The sequence below is a fragment of the Pinus tabuliformis genome, chromosome 1_2 (genome assembly GCF_031772625.1).
Source record: "Pinus tabuliformis cultivar Carrire ecotype Pingquan chromosome 1_2, CPIR1, whole genome shotgun sequence".
Classification (NCBI taxonomy): domain Eukaryota; kingdom Viridiplantae; phylum Streptophyta; class Pinopsida; order Pinales; family Pinaceae; genus Pinus; species Pinus tabuliformis.
The window spans coordinates 477,689,745-477,713,172 of NC_142298.1; the positions used below are offsets into that span (position 1 = coordinate 477,689,745).

The window sequence follows — 23,428 nt, forward strand, 5'->3', positions numbered from 1 at the left end:
ATTATAATAGTAGCTACAGGAATCAACTCAATGTTCAGTAATTATAAATTTAGTCTAATTATCAATTTCTTTAAATACAGAACACGATATATAACAAAATTTTAACAATAAAAAAATCCAAACTATTTTAAAATTTCTTCTTAAAATTTATTATTTTTAATTATATAAAATAATAATAAAAAAATAAAAAAGTTTGCTTGAAGATCTAAGAAAAATAACATTCTTTCTTATGAAAACAAAAGAACTTTTGATAATAATAATAATTACGGTCATAATAACATTCAGTGCCGATTTTGAAAACCATGTGAAGATTCGTCAAGATTTTGGCAGATGCAAAGTAACATTTTTGTCTTAAATTCGAATAATAACCATAATTATGTTTATAATAACACTCGGTGGCAATTTTGAAAACCATGTGAAGATTAGTCAAGATTTTGGCAAATGCAAAGTAACACTGTGTTAAATTTGAAAATCATAAAAATCGAAAATTGTTGTAGTTTAACGAAGTCATAATTTTGTTTGGAAAATAATAGAAATTCAAGTAAGTTTTAAAAAATTTGACAAAATTTTTTTGAAATACTGATTGTAGTTTTCAAACTTCAAGATTTTAGTTGCATTAAAAATTCTTGATAGTGCAGGATTCATTTTTACCATTAAAAAATAATTCAAACACTTCTAAAATTAATTTTCTTTAAATTATTTTCACTAAATCTTAAAAGAAATAGTTTTCTTTAAATTGTTTTCACAAGATCCTAAAAAAAATTTCACCATAGAATCGAAATTGTGATCTTGAGACAACACCATAAAATATTTAGTTAACATTTAGTTCCAGTTCCTTTAACATTTATCTCAATGGATGCTTTTTGAGATATGATCCGCACAACTTATATCCAAAATTAAATTGTCCAGATGCATCAATACACAACATTATTGCATGCGATGACACTACAATAAGCAACACGGTAGGAAAGGCAATGAGACTGGTCATGTAGGTTCTGTTTGTGTCCAATAATGTAGGTTTCGATACACGAAATGACAGTGGGCTTTATCCTCTCGCTTAATGTTGGAGAGACCTTACTATTAATTAATTTGAATAGTGAATTTAAATTTTTTTGAACTATTGTACTCCAGTGAAAGAAGTGTGTAATCTGTTATTAATTGGATTAGATCATTATATTGTTTTTTATTTATATGGGTATATTTAAATTGAAAAAGTGAAGGAATAAGTTCACGTGACTTTTTTTTATCAAACCACATTTGTTGGGGTCTAACTTTACTGCTTTAGCGTCACACTTTTTTATTCTATTCTACACAAAGATCCTTTCAACGACACAATAAACACATACCTTTTTACCACTTAGAAGTTGACCTGCCTGTTTTCACACCTATAACTCTCGAGGATGCTACCTCAGCCCCATTATTCATGGAAAAGGGGATTGCCACGTTATGATGTGAAAGACTTTAGAAGAGTCTATATTGTAACCCTAGTTAGGAGTTGATGTAGTCAAACTTAACTACTAGTAGGTAGTAGGCTATAGGACTGTGTTATAAAAGGGTCACTAGGAGAATGAAGCATTTCATTCTTTTGAGAGCATTTTGTTCCGTAACTGAGCAAAGATAGCCATGAGAGATAGGGGTAGAGCACACAGAGATGATCTGTGAACTATAGCAGCCCACGGCCACAAACATTACTTTTTTGTATATGCAGCGATATTTCCAAACAAAAAAAGGGAGCAAATGGTCGCACCTTCGAGTTGAATTTTCTCAACAAAGTATATTTTGTGTCTTATGTGTATGTCACAGCGTATTTTGTCATTTTTTATTTTTCTGCATAATTTCCATTCGCATGCATGTACTAATTACAGTGAAATCTACACAACTACAATTTTAATAAAACTATAATACTATACTGTTTTAATATATTATTATTAGATTTGTTGTGAGGTATTATCTAGTGAAATATCCATAAAAGTTAACGAATCAATTATGCATCATAAAAATTTAAACGATTTATCCAACTATTCTACCAAAAAATATTTTTGTAACGGTTACACATATTTATTATATACATATTTAATTCATTTTTATTTCCAATTACATATTCTAAAAATATTTTAGAATTCGTTATACAGGAACTCATTCCAAATTAAATCTCAAAATATTAATCTAATTAAATTGAATTCCAAATTAAATCTCATAATATTAATCCAATTAAATTGAATTCATTTTTAAATGAATAGAAGAATTCCGAATTGCACTTGCTTATTCAGTTCAGTCATAGCATGAAAACTTCGCTTTATAGAGTTGGGATTCAGCTTTTTTTTAGTGGGGGAAAGAATCCTCACTGAAGAATCATAATACATCTTATATCGCTGAAGCGAGCAGATTTATCATATAATATAGAGTTGGGATTCAGCTTTGGCGATGTGGTTGTGGCGGCAGTGTTAGTCCGAAACTCGTAGTAGTTGTATAATTCAATCCAGTAAGATGATTTTTTATTTTATTTTATTTTCATATTTTCAAACGAATGAAAATCAATAACTTTTTGTGGACATTTTGCAAATAAAAATTCTGACACCACTAAAACATCTTAGAGACGAACTGTTAGTGAATATGCAAACCCAACAATACACCGTGTATTCTCTTTTGAGAGTCACTGTGACTTTCAAAACCTTTAAATATCGCTAAGCCATGAAATCCATTTATGCAATTACATATAACGAGTAAAAATGAAAAAATTATGGATGAATAAGTAATATTCCACATTTAAAAGCAACTTCAAGGGGTGAAAGTAAATCCATGGTGTGAAAAATCGAGTGAGTTTTGGGTGTGATCTTACTCGCGTTAATGCATCTGATCTCATCAGAATTATGGTGTAAAAAATCAAGTGAGTTTTGGGTGTGATCATACTCACGTTAATGTAACTGATCATCTGATCTCATCAGAATTATGCAGTTAATGTTAGAGTAGTATAAAAATGGGCAGATCTTATGGGAATTTTGTAGTTAATGCTAGAGTAGTAGAAGGATAGGTGATCTCCAGGGAAGTCTTATTGTTTAATTAAAAAGAAAGATTATGTGAGTTTTAAATGTTTAATTTATTGAGCTTAGGCTGGGGCTAGCCCTAATGTTGGATGAAAGAACAATATGCCTACTTGCAGGATGCTATCACCAGCATTGTGCTAAATTCATTTGAATTTACCTTATCTTAATTTAATTAAGAGATTTTGCTTGTTTTTTGTGTTTTGTTTTTTTTTAAATATGTAGTAGGAAAATTTATTATAATTCAGATATCAAACTAACAATGGGACAGTTATTACTGGAGGCTATTCTTGAATATAGACTGACTCATCACTATTATTCAAAAGAAAACCAGACTTTAGTCAGTAAGAAAAAAAAAACTTTTACTCTTACCAAAATACTTCTCAGTCTTAAACCTTTAAACTATTTCATTCCTTCATTAAAAAATAAACTCTTAACCAAACCAAACCGTTTGTGTTAAAAATCCAATCTGCCATTGCTAAAATTAAACATAGAATATACATGAATGTAATTTAATTCGTTAGATTCTTTAAACCTCAAAATTAATAAGATCGTGAGCAGGTATACACTTTTTATGCCTCGCAGTCATAAACTCTCAATTTAATAAAATCCCCAAATGAGAAGGCTTCCACTGTTTTGCAGACTTGGATGTAAGAAGGAATTGGCTAAAACTGATCTTACATCTGTTATTTGTTGGGTGTGTTTATCTAAGCGCATAACACAAAGTGAGCCTTTAAGTATGAAAGGTTAATGTGCCTATAGAAAGTTCCAGGTTTGGTAACCCTTTCATGACCAAGGTATCAAAGCAAAGGTAGTGGTGCGCACATAGAAAGTTCCAGGTTTGGTAACCCTTTCATGACTAAGGTATCAAAGCAAAGGTAGTTCTAAACCTACGGGGTAACCTTGATGTGTGATATGAATAGGTCATATAGGTGGGACATGAAACCTCCACTTTATTGAGATTTTTCGTAATAATGAATTTATGCTTCACTTATTTGAGGCAATTTGTGGGAGGTGTAATACTCCATTAAGTTGAAATGACTCAACTGATCATATTTATTTATTGAATTAAACATGTTAAGAGATGTGAAATAATATTGTTAATGTGTAAAAACAAGTTAAGGCTAAGGAATTTTTGAATACTACCCAGGACTTAAAAAAGACACGTCACGCAAAACTCAAAAGGAATTCTTAATTAGGGAGCATGTGCTCTTCAGGGTCATGTTTATAGGTTGACAGGTTTATTTTTCAGAGAGGCACTATGCTCTGTAATTATTTGATTTATAGGGTTGTATAAGCTCTCGCAGATTATTTGAATACAGAGTTTGTTATTTTCTTTTGAATTCATATATACACTCCTTCAATTCATTCACGCCAGATGCATAAATTCCTTTTAAAAACAATAGTTATTCAATTCCCTGATACAAGAATTACAAGCAGATCAGCCCCTCTTGGGTTCATTCTAGCTCTTTATGCGATGATTTGAATACATATTTTATTATTGTCTTTTGAATTCACTTATACATTCCTTGAATTCATACATGCCAGATGAATAAATTCCTTTAAAAACAATAGTTGTTCAATTCTCTGATACGAGAATTACAAGCATATCTGCTCTTCTAGTGTTCATTCTCGCTCTTTCATAAAGGTGAAATGAAAAGCGTTGCAATACTAATAAAATATAATGAAATCCACCACATAGGATTATAATTTCTTTTGGGTCATCTTGGGCCAAAAGAGGTGGACGAGATAGTGTTCAATGACAATGGAGTGTCAGGGAAGGAAGCAAAGTTTGATATTGGAGTATGGATTTTCAAAGCAGCACGAGTGTTAGTATTTGCTTGAAGGCTTGATGCAGCAATAGGATTAGTAATTAATTGTGAATGGACGACATCTATGAAAGGAGGTTGAGTAGGTTGCGGAAGATTTGGGGTTTTGTTCATGAGGAACATGATGACTTTAGACATAGAAGGACGAAGATTTGCAGATGCCTGTGTGCAAAGTAGAGCTATGTGAACGACTTGCAATACATTTTCTTGGGAGTTTTCTTCGATGTTGGCATCAATGATGTTTGTAGGTGTTCCTGATAAATAATGATTCCAAACCTGCATCATACATGTATTATAGCTTCTAAATCTTATCAAACCTTTTAGTTTAGAAGCAAAATAAGATTCTATATATGACAAGATATTTTAATTTGTAAGAGAATAGGCTTTTAGATATGACAAGGTCATTACCACGGTCAGGAGAGATGGCACTTCATCAGCATATGAAGGGGTTCTATTCTTTCTGCCAGTAATAATCTCCAGAACTAGCACCCCAAAAGCATAGACGTCAACTTTTTCAGTTAGATGACCATGCATAAGATATTCTGGAGCCATGTAACCTCTGTAGAAAAGAAGAAAATATATATATTAATAACAGCTTTTAATTCTTTTATTTGTTTTTTTTGTATTTCTTTCTAGATTCTTACCGAGTTCCAACAATAGCTGTGCTTAAATGAGTTTGATCTTCAGAAAAGTGCCTAACTAACCCAAAATCTGCGATTTTAGGTTTAAAATGTTGATCTAATAAAATATTACTAGCTTTTATGTCTCTATGGATGATGCGAATATCTGATCCTTGATGAAGATAAGCTAGCCCACTAGCTATTCCTAATATAATCTCAAACCTTCTCTCCCAATCAAGCACCTTGGCCATGTTTCCATCTGTTGCAAAGTACAATTCTATGTCAAAATTTTGTATAAACAGCAATGCTTCACATGTGAAGATTGTATCAAAAATCAGTCTATATGGTTATAAAAAATTATTGAAGATTGTAACAAAAATCAATCTATATAGCTATGAAAATTTACCAAATAGAAACTTATCAAGGCTCTTGTTGGGAAGGTATTCATAAACCAGAATTCTATTTATACCATCGATACTGAAGCCAAACAGTTTGACGAGGTTTTTATGTTGAACACAACTTATCAAATTCACCTCATTGAAGAACTCGTTCACACTGTGTTCTCTGTTGTCACAGAGTCTCTTCACAGCAATTTCCTTGCCATCTGGTAAAATCCCCTACCAACATGTCCAATCTGTACTGTTCAGTGATGATGTAAATTTGCACATGTCCAATCTGTACTGTTCAGTGATGATGTAAATTTGCCCATAGTATTTGAGAACTCAGTATGATAGAATGATTGTGAACATCACCTTATAGACAGAACCAAATCCTCCTTGACCAAGTTTGTTTGTCGGGTCAAAGCTTCGAGTAGCTGTTTGTAGAATTTGAAATTTGTAATTTAATTTTGATTTAGATATAGCTGTTGAAGGTTCCTTTGTTGATTTATAGTAACCTGCAAAATAAAGAAAAATTTCATGATGAGAAATACAATTCTTAATGATTCCACTCAGAATTATCCCACCCAGGAAAAAATATACACAAGAGTAGGGACAGTGTTAGCAAATAAAAGGTTTTAATAGAAAAGAGGTGGACATATGAAGAACCGTAATGAGAATGAAACTTGAGAAGAGTCTTGGTAGATGTAGTCGAAGATATCCTTCAACGTTCAATAAATAGAACCATTCATAATTCAAAAAGCAACTAAGCTAGTTAGAGCTCTTAAGGACCAATTAACCTACTAGTTTGAGGACTTGCTAAAAAAGGACGACGGAATAGACTCATAAACGCCATATATATAAGGGAAGGGTTCAACCAGTGAATTTGTTGCATCATTGAAATTGCCATTTCAAGTGTAGGTAGGCAGATGCAGGTTATCCTTAATAAGACCGCTGAAATCCGCATTCAGTTTGTTTATTAAATATTATTTTTCTCTAGGTACAAAATATTATCAATCACAGAATTTGCCATGATGGTACTTGGTTTGTTACTGTATTGCATTATGTGACAATAAATAGTTCGGTTTTTAAGCAATATGTGATATTTTGTTTAACTTTTTGTCATTGACAGTTTCTATGATTATTCTAATTCAATTGTTTCTATACTTCATCTTTGTGGCTAGAAATTGAGGAAACTGTGTATACCTTCTTAACCTGTAAATTTTACGAAAAAATATAAATTCTGAGCTATTGACACCATACAGTTGCTAATCTGTATAGGGTGACAGAAAATTGACATTTCATTTTATGATTTACGAAAAAATATAAATTCTGAGCTATTGACACCATACAATTGCTAATCTGTATAGGGTGACAGAAAATTGACATTTCATTTTATGACTGCTAGAAGACATGATCCAAGTTGCAGGATTTGGTTTTCATCTTAAGGTGATTAGGCAAACCCTGACATCTATAAATCCATGAAGGAAAACCACAATTTTAATCTGACCAGGCGTGGGATGGTTAAATCTGAACCCTAACATATGGAGTCCAGAAGATGTGTTACTACTAAATTTGCAACTGAGAATACGATATAATATAAAATATGGGTTGCAAATTTTCTCCTTGAAAATATCATTAAACACAAATTATACATCTATATATATAAAGAAAGAGAAATTCAACTCACCCAGAACTGGCTTCTCACGCAGGGGCTTACTAACTTTTCTTTTCCAAATTACAACTCCTCCAAACAGCAGCAGCACAATAACGACACCAGGAATGGTCAATCCAAGTAATATTGGTAGATTAGGGCGGGATTTTCCTGCAGCAAATAGCAATCCGCATTATTAAATTGAATTAGCAAATGCTTTTAGAATGTTTTCCAATAAATAATGGACAATACCTTCAGTGGCCCTCTTGGAGGGTGAGGCCAAAAGGACGTCATCACCATAAAACTTGTATGTTGCAAAATGAATTACACAGTTCTTATTATAGTCATCTCCTTGGATAAATCCTTGTGGACAATGAGCGAAACTTTTGTACCAAGTATTGAGGCACTGTCTACACTGATCCATATTAAGGTCTCTCCAACACTGAGCCACAGCATAAATCCCATTCCCATTTCCTGTAGCGTAACCCACCTCACTGGACACAGCATCATTAATAACTTTAGTCAAAAGATTGGCAATCGACCAATCCAAACCGCTAGCGTTTGCATCGGTTCTGTTGGTAGTATTTATGCATTCTATAGCGTTATGTTCTGTAAACGTTAATTTTGAATAGAAGTTATAAGTGGCATATCTCAAGAAACATCCTCTTAGACGAATGCTTCCGGAAATACAGCGACAGTCTTCATTGAAAGTCCTTTTAGCGTATGAAGCGCATGCCTCACAAGTAGGGGCATTCATGTCTCCTCTGCACTGAGCAAGACCGTACATCTTATCTTCATTTTGTCCATACCACGAAATATTAAAACCCGTCTCCCCAACATTCTCAACTAATGAATTCAGAACCATATTTGAGTTCCTTTCCAGAGCACTGCCGTTCATGATATAACTGCCATCGCAACTAGATGCTTCGACATCAGTAGTAATATCCATCTGAGCTGATACCAATCTTAGTAGTAACAGCGATAAAGAGAGAAATATATTGAATTTTGCAGTGAACTTAATGATATTCCTCCTGTAATTACAGATATGGGAGGGGGCCATTCTGTCAAAAGCAATTGAACTCAAAATCAGGGTCAGGGTTCATTCTGATTCATTCTAACTTTAAAAGAATTGTCACTACTCTCTTCTTTTTTGTTAAGGTGTGATGCTTGAAAGGAAATGTCTGGTGCATTTTCCTTCTAAGTGCATGCGCAGGCTGAAAATTAGGATGCGTATAATGAGAAGAAACAAGAGTAGTTTGGCTATAGATTTAATAGTCCACGCGTGAGCCATTTTATCTTCCCAATTACAAATGGGAAATGGTTTAGGGGAGGGTCGCCATTACATGTGCGCCCTCCCCGCCACGTCAGATAACCACCCGTAAAAGCACATGGAGCCGGTACGACACCTGTCCACCGTGGAGCTCCATGTGTTGGCTACCTTATCAACCCATAAATCTTTGTGTTCGCGCCATTTCACAGGTTCGTTTGGGGTCATTGCTGCGATGTATGAGTTTCCCTTTGTGTTTATGCTCGGGGCCGGTTGTTGGGCGAAGCCCCCCGCCGATTATGGCACGGGACGGCCCCGGAACCTGCGCACTTCATCGTTTATTCGTGTGCTGTTTGAGGCGTTTGTTCGGTTGACAGGGTTTGTGGACCTGCGCGCTTCGCCTGGTATGCAGGTGCTGGTGCGAATGTTTGCTGGAGTTTCAGGGTTTGTGGTTGGCACAGCGCTTCTCCTTTTCTTGTGCTTTTCCGCCTGGAGTTCTTGGTCGTTCTGGAATGTCAGTTGTTTAGCATTTCTCTGTTGCTGGTCTTATTCGACGATTTTGTTGTTTGGGGAGGAGTCGGTCGCTGTTTTACTGAGCTCGAGGTCAAATGGTGTTTTGCTGTCAATTTGCTGTTTTGTGGTGGTGTTTTTGTGGTTTTCAGTTCCCTAATATATATTTTTCTTCTCGTTGCAGGTGTGCAGAACGTCGTTGCAGGTGTGGAGAAGGTCTGGCGAGCTCCAGGGAAGGTGGGGGAGGTCGGCGACCATGTACCCGGTAGGATTTTAATCCTACCAGCATTCTCTGTGTTTTTCAACACAACATCTCTATTTTTGGATATTTTGTAAACTTTTATGGCATTTTATGGCATTTTTTGGAGGATTTTTTTCCGAGGGTTTAGGGTTTATGGGATATTTTGAGCTGTTTGTTGTTGAAGGTTTAGGGTTTATGGGATATTTTGAGCTGTTTGTTGTTGAAGGTTTAGGGTTTATCTGAAATTTCGTTGTTTTCGCTGTTATCCTAGGCCGTCCCATGCTATCCTCGGCCGTCCGGTGCCCTCGCTGTTATTTTTGTTGTTTTCGGTGCTATCCTAGGCCGTCCCGTGCTATCCTCGGCCGTCCCGTGCCCTCGCTGTTATTTTTGCTGTTTTCGGTGCTATCCAAGGCCGTCCCGTGCTCCTCGGCCGTCCCGTGCCCTCGGCCCCCGAGCAGAAATACAAAGGGAAACTCCTACATCGCAGCAATGACCCCAAATGAACCCTCTAAACCCTCTGTCGCTGCTCTCAATTGACTTGCATAACTTATCTTCTCCTCGTCCGTGAAAGCTTCTGTCAGGAACTTCACTTTTTGTATTTGAAATGAAGCCTCGAAACCCTCTGTCGCTGCTCTCAATTGACTAATTTGAGTATATTTACAGTTTAAGCAAATTTGGGGTTTGTTTGGTTGCGCTGAAAATAACAAATTCTTTAATGGCCATATGTATGGGGCAGTGTAAGTCTACCATTGTAGTTATTTAACTATGGAGGAAGAGAAGTCCTGTTCGTTTTTGGAATTTGTTGGAATTTGTTACTCCTGGTTATTAATTTTGGTGCTTTTTGCTATGTTTTGCAATATGGATATCCTGTATACACAGTCCTTTTTGTTTCCATGCTGACGTTGCTCTCAATTGACTGATTTGAGTATATTTATAGTTTAAGCAAATATGGGGTTTTTTTTGTTGCGCTGAAAATAACAAATTCTTTAATGGCCATATGTATGGGCTACCATTGCAGTTATTTAACTATGGAGGAAGAGAAGTCCTGTTCGTCTCTGGAATTTGTTACTCCTGCTTATTAATTTTGGTGTTTTTGCTATTTTCCTGAACCTGATGTATATGTTTTGCAATATGGATATCCTGTATACACAGTCCTTTTTGTTTCCATGTTGACGCTGCTCACAATTGACTAATTTGAGTATATTTACAGTTTAAGCAAATTTGGGGTTTTTTTTGGTTGCGCTGAAAATAACAAATTCTTTAATGGCCATATGTATGGGGCAGTATAAGTCTACCATTGCAGTTATTTAACTATGGAGGAAGAGAAGTCTTGTTCGTTTTTGGAATTTGTTACTCCTGGTTATTAATTTTGATGCTTTTTGCTATTTTCCTGAACCTGATGTATATGTTTTCGGACCTCTGACATTTTCCTTTCCTCGAGATGTCTCGGACAGTGGCTGTCATATGCCACCCTTTTGTATCTTATGATGTTTTTTATATTGTCAATATAATCTGTGATGCTTTTTTCTCTGAAAAAAAAAGTTCACACATTTTACAGTCGATTCCAAAACCGGTTACTAATGGTTACAGAGATAAGAGAATAAATATTTTTAGTAATGAATTATGTTCTCATACATAAAATGCATTTCAATAACTAACCCTTCTCGGGCTCCAACGATAAAACCTTACTGTATCAGTGACTTTTCATTTTAATTTAATTAAGGACGTGGATCATGTAAATGAGCAAATATGACTTATTCCTAGGTCCCGCTGATTCAGTTGTTCACTTCAAAGTTCTAATGTAAATTAGTATATGATATAATAGTTTACTCATTGTGTGAATATCTGAAGTAGTCTCTGTTTCCAGCCCGTCTTAGGGTTCACTGACTAGCTATTACAGAATACAATGGGTAGAAATTGCTTTGTAAGCATTATGGTTGAAGCATGAGCTATCAAGTTGAATGATGTTCCTTTTGATAACGGTCCACTTATTGGAGCCATAAGTGAGTTTAGAGCTTTGTACAGTGCTGCAAATTTGATGCCTTCAATGTTGAGATCGAAGGCATAAAAAATACAATGTATAAAATGCTCTTAGAGAAAAGATCATCCAAAGATTAATGGGTTGAGTGTCAAACCCATCTCTCCTAACATCTGATGTCAAAATTTATTGACCACATGAAAAGCCATTGAGCCATTGAGGTGCGAACTGTCTAGCCATTGAGCCATTGAGGTGTGAACTGTCCACTAAGTAGAAGAACCGAGACATATTAATATGGAACCACATATAGAAATCGAAAGAATGTTCAATACGGGATGATCAAGAGTATCTGTCTCAGGGTTTCCATCTGATTGTGAGGGAGTTGAGTGGACAAAGCTATACTTCTCCCTCCTTCACTTCCAGCGAACAAGGTCATCCCTCCAATTGCTCCCAAGAATGGGGCTTGCACATTCAATGGCCTTACTGTTCATTTTAATTTAATTAAGGATGTGGATCATGTAAATGAGCAAATATGACTTATTCCTAGGTCCCTCTGATTCAGATGTTCACTTCAAAGTTCTAATGTAAATTAGTATATGATATAATAGTTTACTCATTGTGTGAATATCTGAAGTAGTCTCTGTTTCCAGCCCGTCTTAGGGTTCACTGACTAGCTATTACAGAATACAATGGGTAGAAATTGCTTTGTAAGCATTATGGTTGAAGCATGAGCTATCAAGTTGAATGATGTTCCTTTTGATAACGGTCCACTTATTGGAGCCATAAGTGAGTTTAGAGCTTTGTACAGTGCTGCAAATTTGATGCCTTCAATGTTGAGATCGAAGGCATAAAAAATACAATGTATAAAATGCTCTTAGAGAAAAGATCATCCAAAGATTAATGGGTTGAGTGTCAAACCCATCTCTCCTAACATCTGATGTCAAAATTTATTGACCACATGAAAAGCCATTGAGCCATTGAGGTGCGAACTGTCTAGCCATTGAGCCATTGAGGTGTGAACTGTCCACTAAGTAGAAGAACCGAGACATATTAATATGGAACCACATATAGAAATCGAAAGAATGTTCAATACGGGATGATCAAGAGTATCTGTCTCAGGGTTTCCATCTGATTGTGAGGGAGTTGAGTGGACAAAGCTATACTTCTCCCTCCTTCACTTCCAGCGAACAAGGTCATCCCTCCAATTGCTCCCAAGAATGGGGCTTGCACATTCAGTGGCCTTACTGTTCATTTTAATTTAATTAAGGATGTGGATCATGTAAATGAGCAAATATGACTTATTCCTAGGTCCCTCTGATTCAGATGTTCACTTCAAAGTTCTAATGTAAATTAGTATATGATATAATAGTTTACTCATTGTGTGAATATCTGAAGTAGTCTCTGTTTCCAGCCCGTCTTGGGGTTCACTGACTAGCTATTACAGAATACAATGGGTAGAAATTGCTTTGTAAGCATTATGGTTGAAGCATGAGCTATCAAGTTGAATGATGTTCCTTTAGATAACGGTCCACTTATTTAGCCTTTTTCATGCTCAACTTGATAATGAGTGCTCTCAATTTCTCAAGTGTCCCCTCAATGAATAAAATTATTAGTGGCTTTTTCACATTTAATAAAACTTATTATGAGGTACATTGCCTCCTCATTGATTTCTGTATTTAGCCTTTTTCATACTCAACTTGATAATGAGTGCTCTCAATCATAATAAGATTGTCTGGTCATTTGATTTCTATATTTAGCCTTTTTCATATGCAACTTGATAATGAGTGCTCTCAATTTCTCAAGTGTCCCCTCAATCAATAAAATTATTAGTGGCTTTTTCACATTTAATAAAACTTATTATGAGGTAGATTGCCTCCTCATTGATTTCTGTATTTAGCCTTTTTCATACTCAACCTGATAATGAGTGCTCTCAATCATAATAAGATTGTCTGGTCATTTGATTTCTATATTTAGCCTTTTTCATATGCAACTTGAAATGTTATTATTGAATTCCCAAACATCGCAGCAATGACCCCAAACAAACCTGTGAAATGGCGCGAACACAAAGTTTTATGCAATGATATGATGGCCAACACATGAGCTCCATGGTGGACAGGTGTTGTACCGGCTCCATGTGCTTTTACGCGTGGTTTTCTAACGTGGCGGGGAGGGCGCACAGAATAACTTATAGAAATAGTTTTATCATAATTAATATTTTACAGAAAGACATATTCCATTGAAAATTTCTTATCAACACACAGTTAGGTTGCCACAAGAAATCACTACTAGGTTGTTAGCCAAAATGTTTCTTGGGACAAGAAAAAGATACAATCTAGTGTTCTAAGCCAAAATATTTTTGTGACAAGAAAAAGATACAATCTAGTGTTGTAAGCCAAAATGTTTCTGTGCCAAGAAAAAGATACAATCCATCCAAAATCCACATCATAATGTGGTTAGAACCAAAAACATATGGCACCCCTATTCTTTATGGCCCTGAGAATCTTGAGTGCCAAAACTCCCCGAGTTACCTTCTTGAGCCAGGTAGGTTGGCCTACCAGTCAAGGGCTGATTAGGAAATGGTTGATTGATGCCATATGATTGATTCCAATTTGCAGCTTCCAACCATGGAGGTACTGAGTACCCATACCTCACATTTTCCCTACTGACCCCTGCATTAAGTGGAGGTGTGTAATGAGCATACAGAGAATTGACACCAGCTCTGGTAGGAACAAGGCAAGTGGGTAAACCCTCAGTTTGATAGTGGGGCACTTGAATGTTTATGAGATCTTGGAATAATGGTGTATTGTCTGCAATGGAGTCCAATGAGTTTGAAATAATCCTGGTTTCATCAGCTATTCTTGTATCGTTGATCATCCCTTGTTCCTTTTCAAGCATTTGTTGTGCCTTTCGTTTTTCCTTTTCCTGTCTTGCCATTTGCTTTTGTTGGTCCTTAACTTGCCTTGCTTTATCTCTTTCAATCCATTCTTCTGCTCGACGTTGTGCTGCAACAATCCTTGCTGCCTTCTTCTCCTTGACTATATCCTTCTTTTTCTGTTTTAATTCTTGCATTTCAAATTTCTTTTTTTCTGACTCAACTAACAGGTTTATATAGTCCTCTGAGGTGAGTAACTGTGAGCTTCGGCCCAGACGAAGACTACCTGGTGCACCTTGATTTTTTTTCATTGATACTCTCTCTACTGGTAGCTTTAGGAACCGTCCAAGTGTCTTCTCCACCCCTCCCACCTGCATGTCATTGCTTGGTACTTCCCTTTCAGTATCTGTTGGAACTGATTGAACCATATCATTATCTTCATTTGATGCCTCATTATGTCCTTCATCTTCTTCCATTGATCTATTGTCCACAAAAAAATGAACAATTTCACTGTTCAATTCTACTGGTTGTGAGGGCATGTTCATGCTTTCTTCATTGGTTGCTGAGACACTATGTGCATTCATATTGATCATTGCTTCTGCTAGCCATGAAGGTGGGGTTACTTGGCTTGGCAATGTCAATTGGTCATTGTCAACTGCATGTTCAACAATATCATTAGCAATATCAGCAACAGGAATTTCATTTTCTTGAGTTGGTGGAACAATCTCCATGTTACTAGGAATTTGTTCATTGTTATATTGTGTTTCACATACAGTTTCATCATCTTCAGCATATAAGTGTCCTTGAGACAGGGAAATCATATTGCCAGCTGCAACAACATCATCTTGGTCATCTACTTCTTGCACTTCAACACTTGTTTGGACATTCCCTTCTTCCTGACCATCCACATGAAACGCTTGGCTACAACCAGTATCATGCATAAGAGCATCATAGTTCAGTGGCCAGATTCCTGTCCTCCTAAAGCCAGCCTTGATATTTGATGGTGTCAAAGCCCTTTTAAAAGCTTTACTTGCAAGCTCTGCTAGCTCAAACCTTTTCACCTCAACCCCTGGATTCTTTGCCATCCATGCAGCACGCTCCGACCTGAAATAATTCTTGAAAGGGCCAAACACACTAACATCAAGGGGTTGCAGCCTATGAGTGGTATGAGCGGGCAATGTCAACAGGTCGATGCCTAAATTGTTTGCTTCCTCAATTGTTTGTACAGCCATGTGGCTCCCATGGCCATCTAATACCAAAAGGTGTCTGTTATTAGGCGAGACGCCACCTGGTACCGATGCAGCAAAGTGAAAAAGCCAACTTAGAAACAGTTCTTTAGTCATCCATGCATGGGGATGTGCAGCCATGCATGCACCTGGTTCACAGTTCTGTATATAGTTTTTCAGTTGATTTTTACCTTTGAATAGATAAAATCCTGGGATTGAAGTACCAATTGCATTAACACAACATAAAATAGTTATCCACTCCCTGCTCTTGGGCAAAATCTTTGGCACATTTCGGCTCCCTCTCTTGGCAATTACCCGCATGCCACAATTCCTCCCTGCCTGTAAACCTGTTTCATCACAGTTCCATATATGGTCTGCTCCATAAGAATGTTTATCGTAAGCACTAGAAAGTGTGTCATAGAATTTTTGCACAACTGCAGGGCGCAAATTTAATGCTCTGTCTCTGTCAAGGCCCTCAGCAGTACGCAATACAAGTTCTGGATGCCTTTTTTTAAACCCAAACCACCATGATTTACCAGGAAACCCATCTTTGAATGGGTTTGGCCTCCCTTGACAGATTTGAGCAACTGTTGATTTGAGTTGTATCAACTCTAGCCCATGTCCCAGTTGGGCCATCTCTTTACACCACTCAACCACCTCGGCCTCCTCCTCCTCAGTCATAACTGTAAGAGGCCCTCTACGTTTTGTATGAGTCAGTCCATTTATCCAATAATGTATTGATGAGGGAGGAATACCATGTTTTTTTGCAGATGCCCGAACTGAGTATCCATTAAACTCTATGTCGTCAATTGCAACTAACATTTGTTCTTTTGTCCATCCTCTTATAGCATTGATCTTTTTAGTTGAGCTTGCCCCTTGGACTGTTGTTGATGGTGGTTCTGTGGCTGATGCTGTGTTAACATCAGCGGCTGTCACATGGTCATTTTCAACAATGTTCCCTGGTGCATTGCCGGCATTGACATCAGCTGGCCTGTCATCATCGGACGATGTGCATCGCAGCTGCGCACCCCTTGTCACTCTCCTACCACTTCTCCTTGTACGAGCAGAGTAACTTCCTTTTGCCATAGATGCAACAACCTGTAAAATTATTGCATGCATTTAGACATTAGAATATATGTCAAATTATGCTTTATTACTTCTGCAAAAATTACTTTTTCTCTATTACAGGAAATTATCAACATGTATGTTGCATTTATACATTAGAATATATGTCAAATTATGCTTTATTACTTCTGCAAAAATACTTTTCCTCTATTACAGGAAATTATCAACATGTATGTCACTGTTTTCATATATCATTTTCCATTTACTTTCAACAGCTTTATACAGCTAAACCAATGAGGTATGTAAACATGTATGAATTACGTCATTCTCCTTATATCTGTTAAAGATTAGGGAATACAGGTAATAAGTAGGTCTATTCAATATGTACTTACCTTATAGAGTAGAGTGTAATCATTACTAATGGTTGAATCAGTGCCATAAGTAGAACCATGGAAATCAAAGTAATGAGGAAACAGAGCTTGTTACATTAGGATATGCGTATACAGTGATTACAGTCTATCCATATGTATTACATTAGGATATACATATACAGTGATTACAGTGTATCCATATGTATTGATTATGTATTAGAACACAGTAGTTATGCAATTAGAACACAGTAGTTACATATGACTCTTTCTAACCATGCTTGTTTACCTAATTGTGTTTTCTCATTATCTCAAATCTTACAGTCATCTAATCCAATAAAGAGAAATGGTCATCCGCTCGGGCTTCCATTCTAAGAAACCATTCCTCAGTTCTATGGTCCATTCATCAGTAGTAGAAATTCACTTATTTGCATTCTTTCGACTCAATATCAAAATTTTTGCTTTCTCAATAGCTTCATGCTTCTGAAAATACATGTCTTTCGATTATGTTTCAATGTCTTTCGATTATGTTTCAATGTGATGTTTCAATGATGATTGTCAAGGTCTGAAAATATGTGAAAAATTACTAAGTTTATCAGAGTCATTAAAGTTACAATTCGTTTTTGTTCTATGTTTTAACTCATTCTGCATAGAACCCAAGCCATAATAATCGCTCAATTCCTGTAAGCTAAGCTTCAATTCCTGTAAGCTAAACAATCTATGACTACAGTACTAACTGCCTTTTTACTACCTACCTTTTTTTGCATTGCATCAATCTTGGGCTGGAAATGGTTCGAATGCTGGCTTTGATTCTGATGCTATTCAAGGTTAGACTCGGTCTCCGATTGGATATGGCTAGGGAGATGAAACTATATAAGGAACAGGAAGGGATGTGGGGATTGCTTGCTTGGAAGGATAGCGAGTCATGTTTCTTCTTCCAGTGATTAGCTATTGGCTATGACTACAGTACTAACACGACATACGTAACCTCTGTGATATGTAAGCTGTAATCACTATTACATTTGATTCTATGGTCTCCTAGGTGTCATAGACAATCGGTTTTACTTCAGTTTAATCGAGTTTCATTGCAGTCATTTATTTTTTATATTTTTCATATAATTTATTTAGTTATTTTGAATATTGTGAAGAACAATCTCTGCTCCAAGATTTCTCTCCATTATCTGTGACTTAATTTACAGAGCTGAGTTATGTAAATCCCCATTCCTTTGGTCCAACTTTTACAACTTCGTATGGCTCGGGCTCTCCATACCCTAAGGTCTCGAGCTCAACGAGGTGAAAAGATATGAAGGCCAATAAGACGGTCATCTGCTATGTTACTTATAATTGTGTTTTCTCATTATCTAAAATCTTACAGTTCTATGGTCCATTCACCAGTAGTAGAAATTCACTTATTTGCTCTATGTTTTAACTCATTCTGCATAGAACCCAAGCCATAATAATCGCTCGCTCAATTCCTGTAAGCTAAGGTGTAAGCTAAGGTTCAATTCCTGTAAAGTAAACAAGCTATGACTACAGTACTAACACGACATACGTAACCTCTGTGATATGTAAGCTGTAATCACTATGAAGCTGATGATATAATAAGCTAGAACACATACATAAACTCTGTATAAAAAAGGTTAACTGTAACTGTATAGGTTAACTGTCACCCTATGGACAGAACTGTAATGTAAGAAATCTGATAAATGAAAACAATGAAAACAGAACTGTAAGAAGAATGAGTTGTAATTCATATAACTAACTTGAATATATTGGCCACTGTTTTGTGATGTTGTCTTCAAGTTTGCTGAATAGTTTGAAAGCATAAGATGAACTTCAACAATGGGTGGACTTCTTTTATAGTTTTGGGGACTTGATTTTAATTGGTGGACATGGATGCACATGGATTGCAATGGCTTCATTTTGAATGTGTGGTATGGATTTAATTTGATGTGATCTAATGGTTGGGAATTGTTTATTTGTTGATCCATGTGCTTTGATCTGTTTTAATGAGAAATAGAGTGAGATGGGTGTCATTTATTGCAGTTATTGGGTCTGGGTATCATTTATTGAACAAAGTGGATTTAATTGTTATTGGGTTGGGTGTCATTTATTGAACAAAGTGGATTTAATTGTTATTGGGTTGGGTGTCATTTATTGAACATAGGGTGTTTAGCTGTTGAACAACACAGCAGTTATGCTGACATACATTCCTTTTGTTATGTGCAGGTAGGCATATTTATTTGGGATGCAAAGTTGCAGTTCTGATGAGTGGGGGTTGAAGTGACTGCTGTTTTGTACTTCTGGAATAGACCAGTTTGGAAGCCTTTATGGCTCTAGCTGTTTTCTACTTGGGTCAATATGTTTTGCAATATTAAGTAGTAAAATACTATTTATGGACAGTTGTGGGCCCAGTCAATGTATGGGTGATTTTTGGACATAATTTAATACTTATTTATACATAATGTTATTTATTTCTGTCTAAATTTTGGTTTCAAAAGTCTTAATCACTGGTGGTTTGGTGGGACCAGTATTATATCAACTACTGGTCCCTGCACAACATTAGGAATCTCTCCCCTAATGAAGTTGAGATCGCAATTTCAAAGTCGAAGTATTGAATTGAAATTTGATATGGACTTGACACGGAATACAGCCAGAATTCAATTCTACACTTAATTATAAAGCAGTTATTGTGAAGTTATTTTGCCACCTCATCACAAATCAATTCAATATGCCTTATAAAACAAGTCTTATTGAGCCAAGTCTTTTGGATCTTACTCTTACTCTTTTCCACTAGATTTAATGAGTTCTTACTCGAGTCTTAACTCTTTTCCATGAGAAGTAAACTTCAGACAAACCAAATGAACTACATTTCATGTATACATCTAAAAACATATTTAGATTTCGAGATTTATCAAAAACTCAATATTTATCATTATTATAAAAAATAACGAAATGTCATTAAAAGAAAAACAGAAATTTGATTTTTTTTTTTAAATTTATTATTTCATTTTATTCTTTATATTTTAAATATTATTAATCACTATCAACTATACAGATACTTTCCATTTTGATTTTTCTCATTTTTAACGTAACAAAATAAAGAAAATGAACCCCAAAACCATGATGACCCAATGTATATAAGAAAAACCCAACCATTATGACCAAGTGTAATGGTAGTTTCTATTTTTATTTTTCTTTAGGGAGAAAAATAACCCAAAAGCATCCTGACCAAGTGTAATGATAGTTTCTATTTTTATTTATATTTCTCTTATTTTTTTGGTTTAGTTTATAATGACACAGAAGGGAGAAAAATAACCCAAAATTGCTTTGGCTCTTTAGTGAATAAATGCGGCCTAGGAAAGATCTTAGGGAAGGAATTCATGTTGTTTTCTGAATAAAAATAGAGAAGTAACTCCATGACAAGAAGACAACTACTTTTGCAAATAAATAGTTGCGACAAGAGGCACGAATGTTCGATTTGCAATCCAGTTTAGCACACCATGCCACTTTGGGCCTTGAATCAACAAGTTATGGTAGTCAATTCCATGTTAATTTTACAGGCAAAGATATGCATAATAAAAAAACTAGAAACTATTAGGACTTAGATCACCCTTCACACATCATTAACTAGAAACTATTAAGACTTAGATCACCCTTCACACATCATTAATATAGATAACAAAACCATAATGTGATAGTGTTAGTGTCAAACATTAACAAAAATGTAACTAATTTCTTGTAGAATCCTACATAATCATTTAATAACAAAACCAACTTAATAATTTTATACATACTTGGTCAAAAATCAACAAAGGTGAGATCCTATACTTTAACACTTTTCTTTAATCTCAATTGTTACATTCTTCTCCACCGACAATGTCTAAGTGCTATTTTTAATACTGAAAAGCAATTCTTCCCAATGATTTGAAGAAAATGTTTGCTAGCTAATCTCTAAATCCTTAGAATTAAAGGGAAATGTCAACATTGTTCACAAACTTGCAAATGAAGTGATAATTAGTGTCAATGTGTTTGCTTTTGTAGTGAAACAAATGGTTATTAAATAATCCAATTATTGAACTATTGTCACTTAAAATAGAGGTTAGCTCATTATCCACATGTGCAAGGTGTCTTTCAAGTGTCTTCTTAGCAAATTTTCATTGCATGATGCTATAGTAGCTACTATGTATTATGCTTCTACAAAAGATATCACTACTACATACGGTGTTATATATAAATTTGATGGATAGTTTTGATGATACAACTAAAATTGATTGTACAACTAGAAATTACTAAATAATTATGAAAATTTTGTTAATGAATATCCTTTGTGCCCTGACGTTTGTCAAAATTTCAAATGTTTGATCATCATAAAAAATTGCCTTTAATTGAATGAAGTGCTAGGGACATGTGGTGCCCCATCATGACCCACTAGCACCATATGACTTACCACTATGGTCTGGCACTCAACATGGCACTGCCACATCTGCAATGTATTTATCTCATGGGTGGGTTTGACACCTTTGTAATGGCCCCTGTTTTAATTTCCATGTGAAAAATATAAGACGAAGGTCATGGGACACATATTCCAAGTTGAATGGTGGGAAAGCCATCCTAGTGGGTATCACTTTTGGTTTATTATGACTAAGGAAATTAGAAAAGGCATTGGAAAAGGCTTTGAAAAGACAAAGAGACATTAATTAGCATTTATTTATGAAAATAAAGGAAAATAGGAGAAAAGGAAGGTGAAGTGTCACTAATTTGCATGAGGCGGAAATTGAAGGAAAAATATAGGAAAATGAAGAAAATAGAGGTCTCAATGATAAAAATGCTTTTGAGGACCAGTTCATGGCTTTTGTCAATTCACTTATGGATCTCTATTATATTCTCTCTCTCATACTCTTGCACACATAGAGTATTCTTGGAGCACTCTAGTATTGACTTGGATTGAAGAAGGAAGGCAAAGGAAAGCAAGATTGACTTGTGTGTATGTGATAACCTCCCTTAAGATACATTGAGGTATGAGTTTGGTTATGTCGTCTACTTGGTTTATCTAACATTGTATGTTTATAGATTGTCTGAATGTTTGATTAATTGCATGATGTGAGTATGTGTGTCTATAAGATTTCATGAAGGAATGATCTTTTCTTAAGACTGGTGTACTAACATGATATGTGCTGAGACATCAGATATGTACTTTAGTGTAAGTAGGCGCTAGTTTTAGTATTATGACTAATGACTGTGAGTAGGTTATGACATGGTTGTTAGTCTTGGTAAATGTTGATTTCAAATTTATAGATACGATGTTTTGATATTTGGAACATGTGACTAACATGTGTGAACAATTGCAAGGAAACATGCTTTTTATTAGCATGATAAGGTAACAATTGATTTGTTTATATAAATAACAACTAGGTGATGTGGTAGTACATAATAAGATTCAACTGTAGCATGGTAAAAGGGTAAAAGAAAGGAATTGGGTGAGAATTCCTTTGGCTATTTTCAGAAACCAAAATTCCAAACAAATGAGTTCTTTGCATACAAGAAGTCTTCTTAACCTTGATTTTGTTTGACATATATGGATATGTGCTATAATTCTGAACATATATTTGATAGGTATAACATTTGGTTTTCAGTTATGGCTAGATCCATTAAGGAATTGGAGTTCCTTGAGAGATGATATATGTGTAGGTGTTCAGATCAAGAGTAACTTGCTTGATAGAACAAGGTTATGGTAACCGTTATTTTTTTTTTATGTTTATTTATGGACTGAAAGTTGTGATTTTATGGTAGTATGATGCAGGGGATTGCAAGGAAAAATAGATTGTCATGAAACCTTGAAGAAAGCCTGTGTTGAGCTTTTCCTTTGAAGCAGGGGGAACCCATGGGGTTGAGGCATGGTGTTTGTTGGGATTTTTGTGCTTTTAGTCTTTTGTGATTTGTTTGCACCTGATTTTCAGCATTTTTTATGTCTCGTGCATGGCCTTCCCACTTTTTTTGTGGTGTCGTATTGATTTTGGTTTTCCATGGTTTTCTTCTTGTTTCCTTATTGTTCTTTCCTTTTATGTTTTGCAAGTCTTAGGAATTGGTTGGGGAAGGTGGAAATTAATGGAGCTTGGGGCAAGCTTTTTGGTACCCAATAAGTAATGTAAGACTGAGATAAAGGAAGTGGATAAGTAACGTTAGTTGAAGGCAAGAATATGATAGAGAGTGGATTTGTTGGCTCCATCGGTGCAAATGGATGGTGGCAGAGCAGTCATGAGAAAGGTAACAAGAAAGGTAAAGTAAATGGATCTGAGGCATCAAATGCCTTGGCTATGTTGGGAACGATTGTTCTCAATGTTGTTCATGTTGTGCATGGATAAAGGGAGTTCTCTTAA

The 23,428-nt window shown here is 35.5% G+C and overlaps 2 protein-coding genes across 3 annotated transcripts; one reads left to right on the forward strand and one right to left on the reverse strand.

Annotated features, from left to right (window-relative positions):
• Positions 1-4,527: 4,527 nt before the first annotated feature.
• Positions 4,528-8,733, reverse strand: LOC149206410 (cysteine-rich receptor-like protein kinase 2). Of its 2 annotated transcripts, none has more exons than XM_089393716.1 (7): positions 7,774-8,733; positions 7,558-7,692; positions 6,243-6,385; positions 5,897-6,107; positions 5,713-5,749; positions 5,279-5,429; positions 4,528-5,146 (listed from the first exon to the last, which is right to left on the reverse strand). In XM_089393716.1, exons 1-7 carry the CDS (start codon positions 8,579-8,581, stop codon positions 4,763-4,765), a joined length of 1,869 nt encoding a protein of 622 aa, XP_089249842.1. In that variant the 5' UTR covers positions 8,582-8,733; the 3' UTR covers positions 4,528-4,762. The 2 variants fall into 2 exon arrangements, 1 of the variants encoding a protein (XP_089249842.1); XR_016251924.1 differs by having other exon boundaries at positions 5,012-5,146; positions 5,624-5,749; positions 7,774-8,732.
• A 176-nt stretch (positions 8,734-8,909) lies between these two features.
• LOC149206411 (uncharacterized) lies at positions 8,910-19,555 on the forward strand. Its single transcript, XM_089397691.1, has 4 exons — positions 8,910-9,025; positions 9,166-9,391; positions 9,483-9,563; positions 19,278-19,555. The coding sequence occupies exons 1-4, from the start codon at positions 8,910-8,912 to the stop codon at positions 19,314-19,316; spliced, it is 462 nt and encodes a 153-aa protein (XP_089253817.1). The 3' UTR covers positions 19,317-19,555.
• The last annotated feature ends 3,873 nt before the right edge of the window (positions 19,556-23,428 follow it).

What these genes read in the sequence shown, in the direction of transcription:
- LOC149206410 (XM_089393716.1), bottom strand. Translation starts at nt 8,581, where the DNA reads ATGGCCCCCTCCCATATCTGTAATTACAGGAGGAATATCATTAAGTTC. An exon ending in GCGTGAGAAGCCAGTTCTGG is followed by an intron (nt 6,386 to 7,557) that starts GTGAGTTGAATT and finishes TTTATTTTGCAG; the next exon opens with GTTACTATAAATCAACAAAG. An exon ending in CCTTGATAAGTTTCTATTTG is followed by an intron (nt 5,750 to 5,896) that starts GTAAATTTTCAT and finishes ACTTTGCAACAG; the next exon opens with ATGGAAACATGGCCAAGGTG.
- LOC149206411 (XM_089397691.1), top strand. Translation starts at nt 8,910, where the DNA reads ATGGAGCCGGTACGACACCTGTCCACCGTGGAGCTCCATGTGTTGGCT. An exon ending in TTTGGGGTCATTGCTGCGAT is followed by an intron (nt 9,026 to 9,165) that starts GTATGAGTTTCC and finishes TTCGGTTGACAG; the next exon opens with GGTTTGTGGACCTGCGCGCT. An exon ending in GGTCGGCGACCATGTACCCG is followed by an intron (nt 9,564 to 19,277) that starts GTAGGATTTTAA and finishes TGTTATGTGCAG; the next exon opens with GTAGGCATATTTATTTGGGA.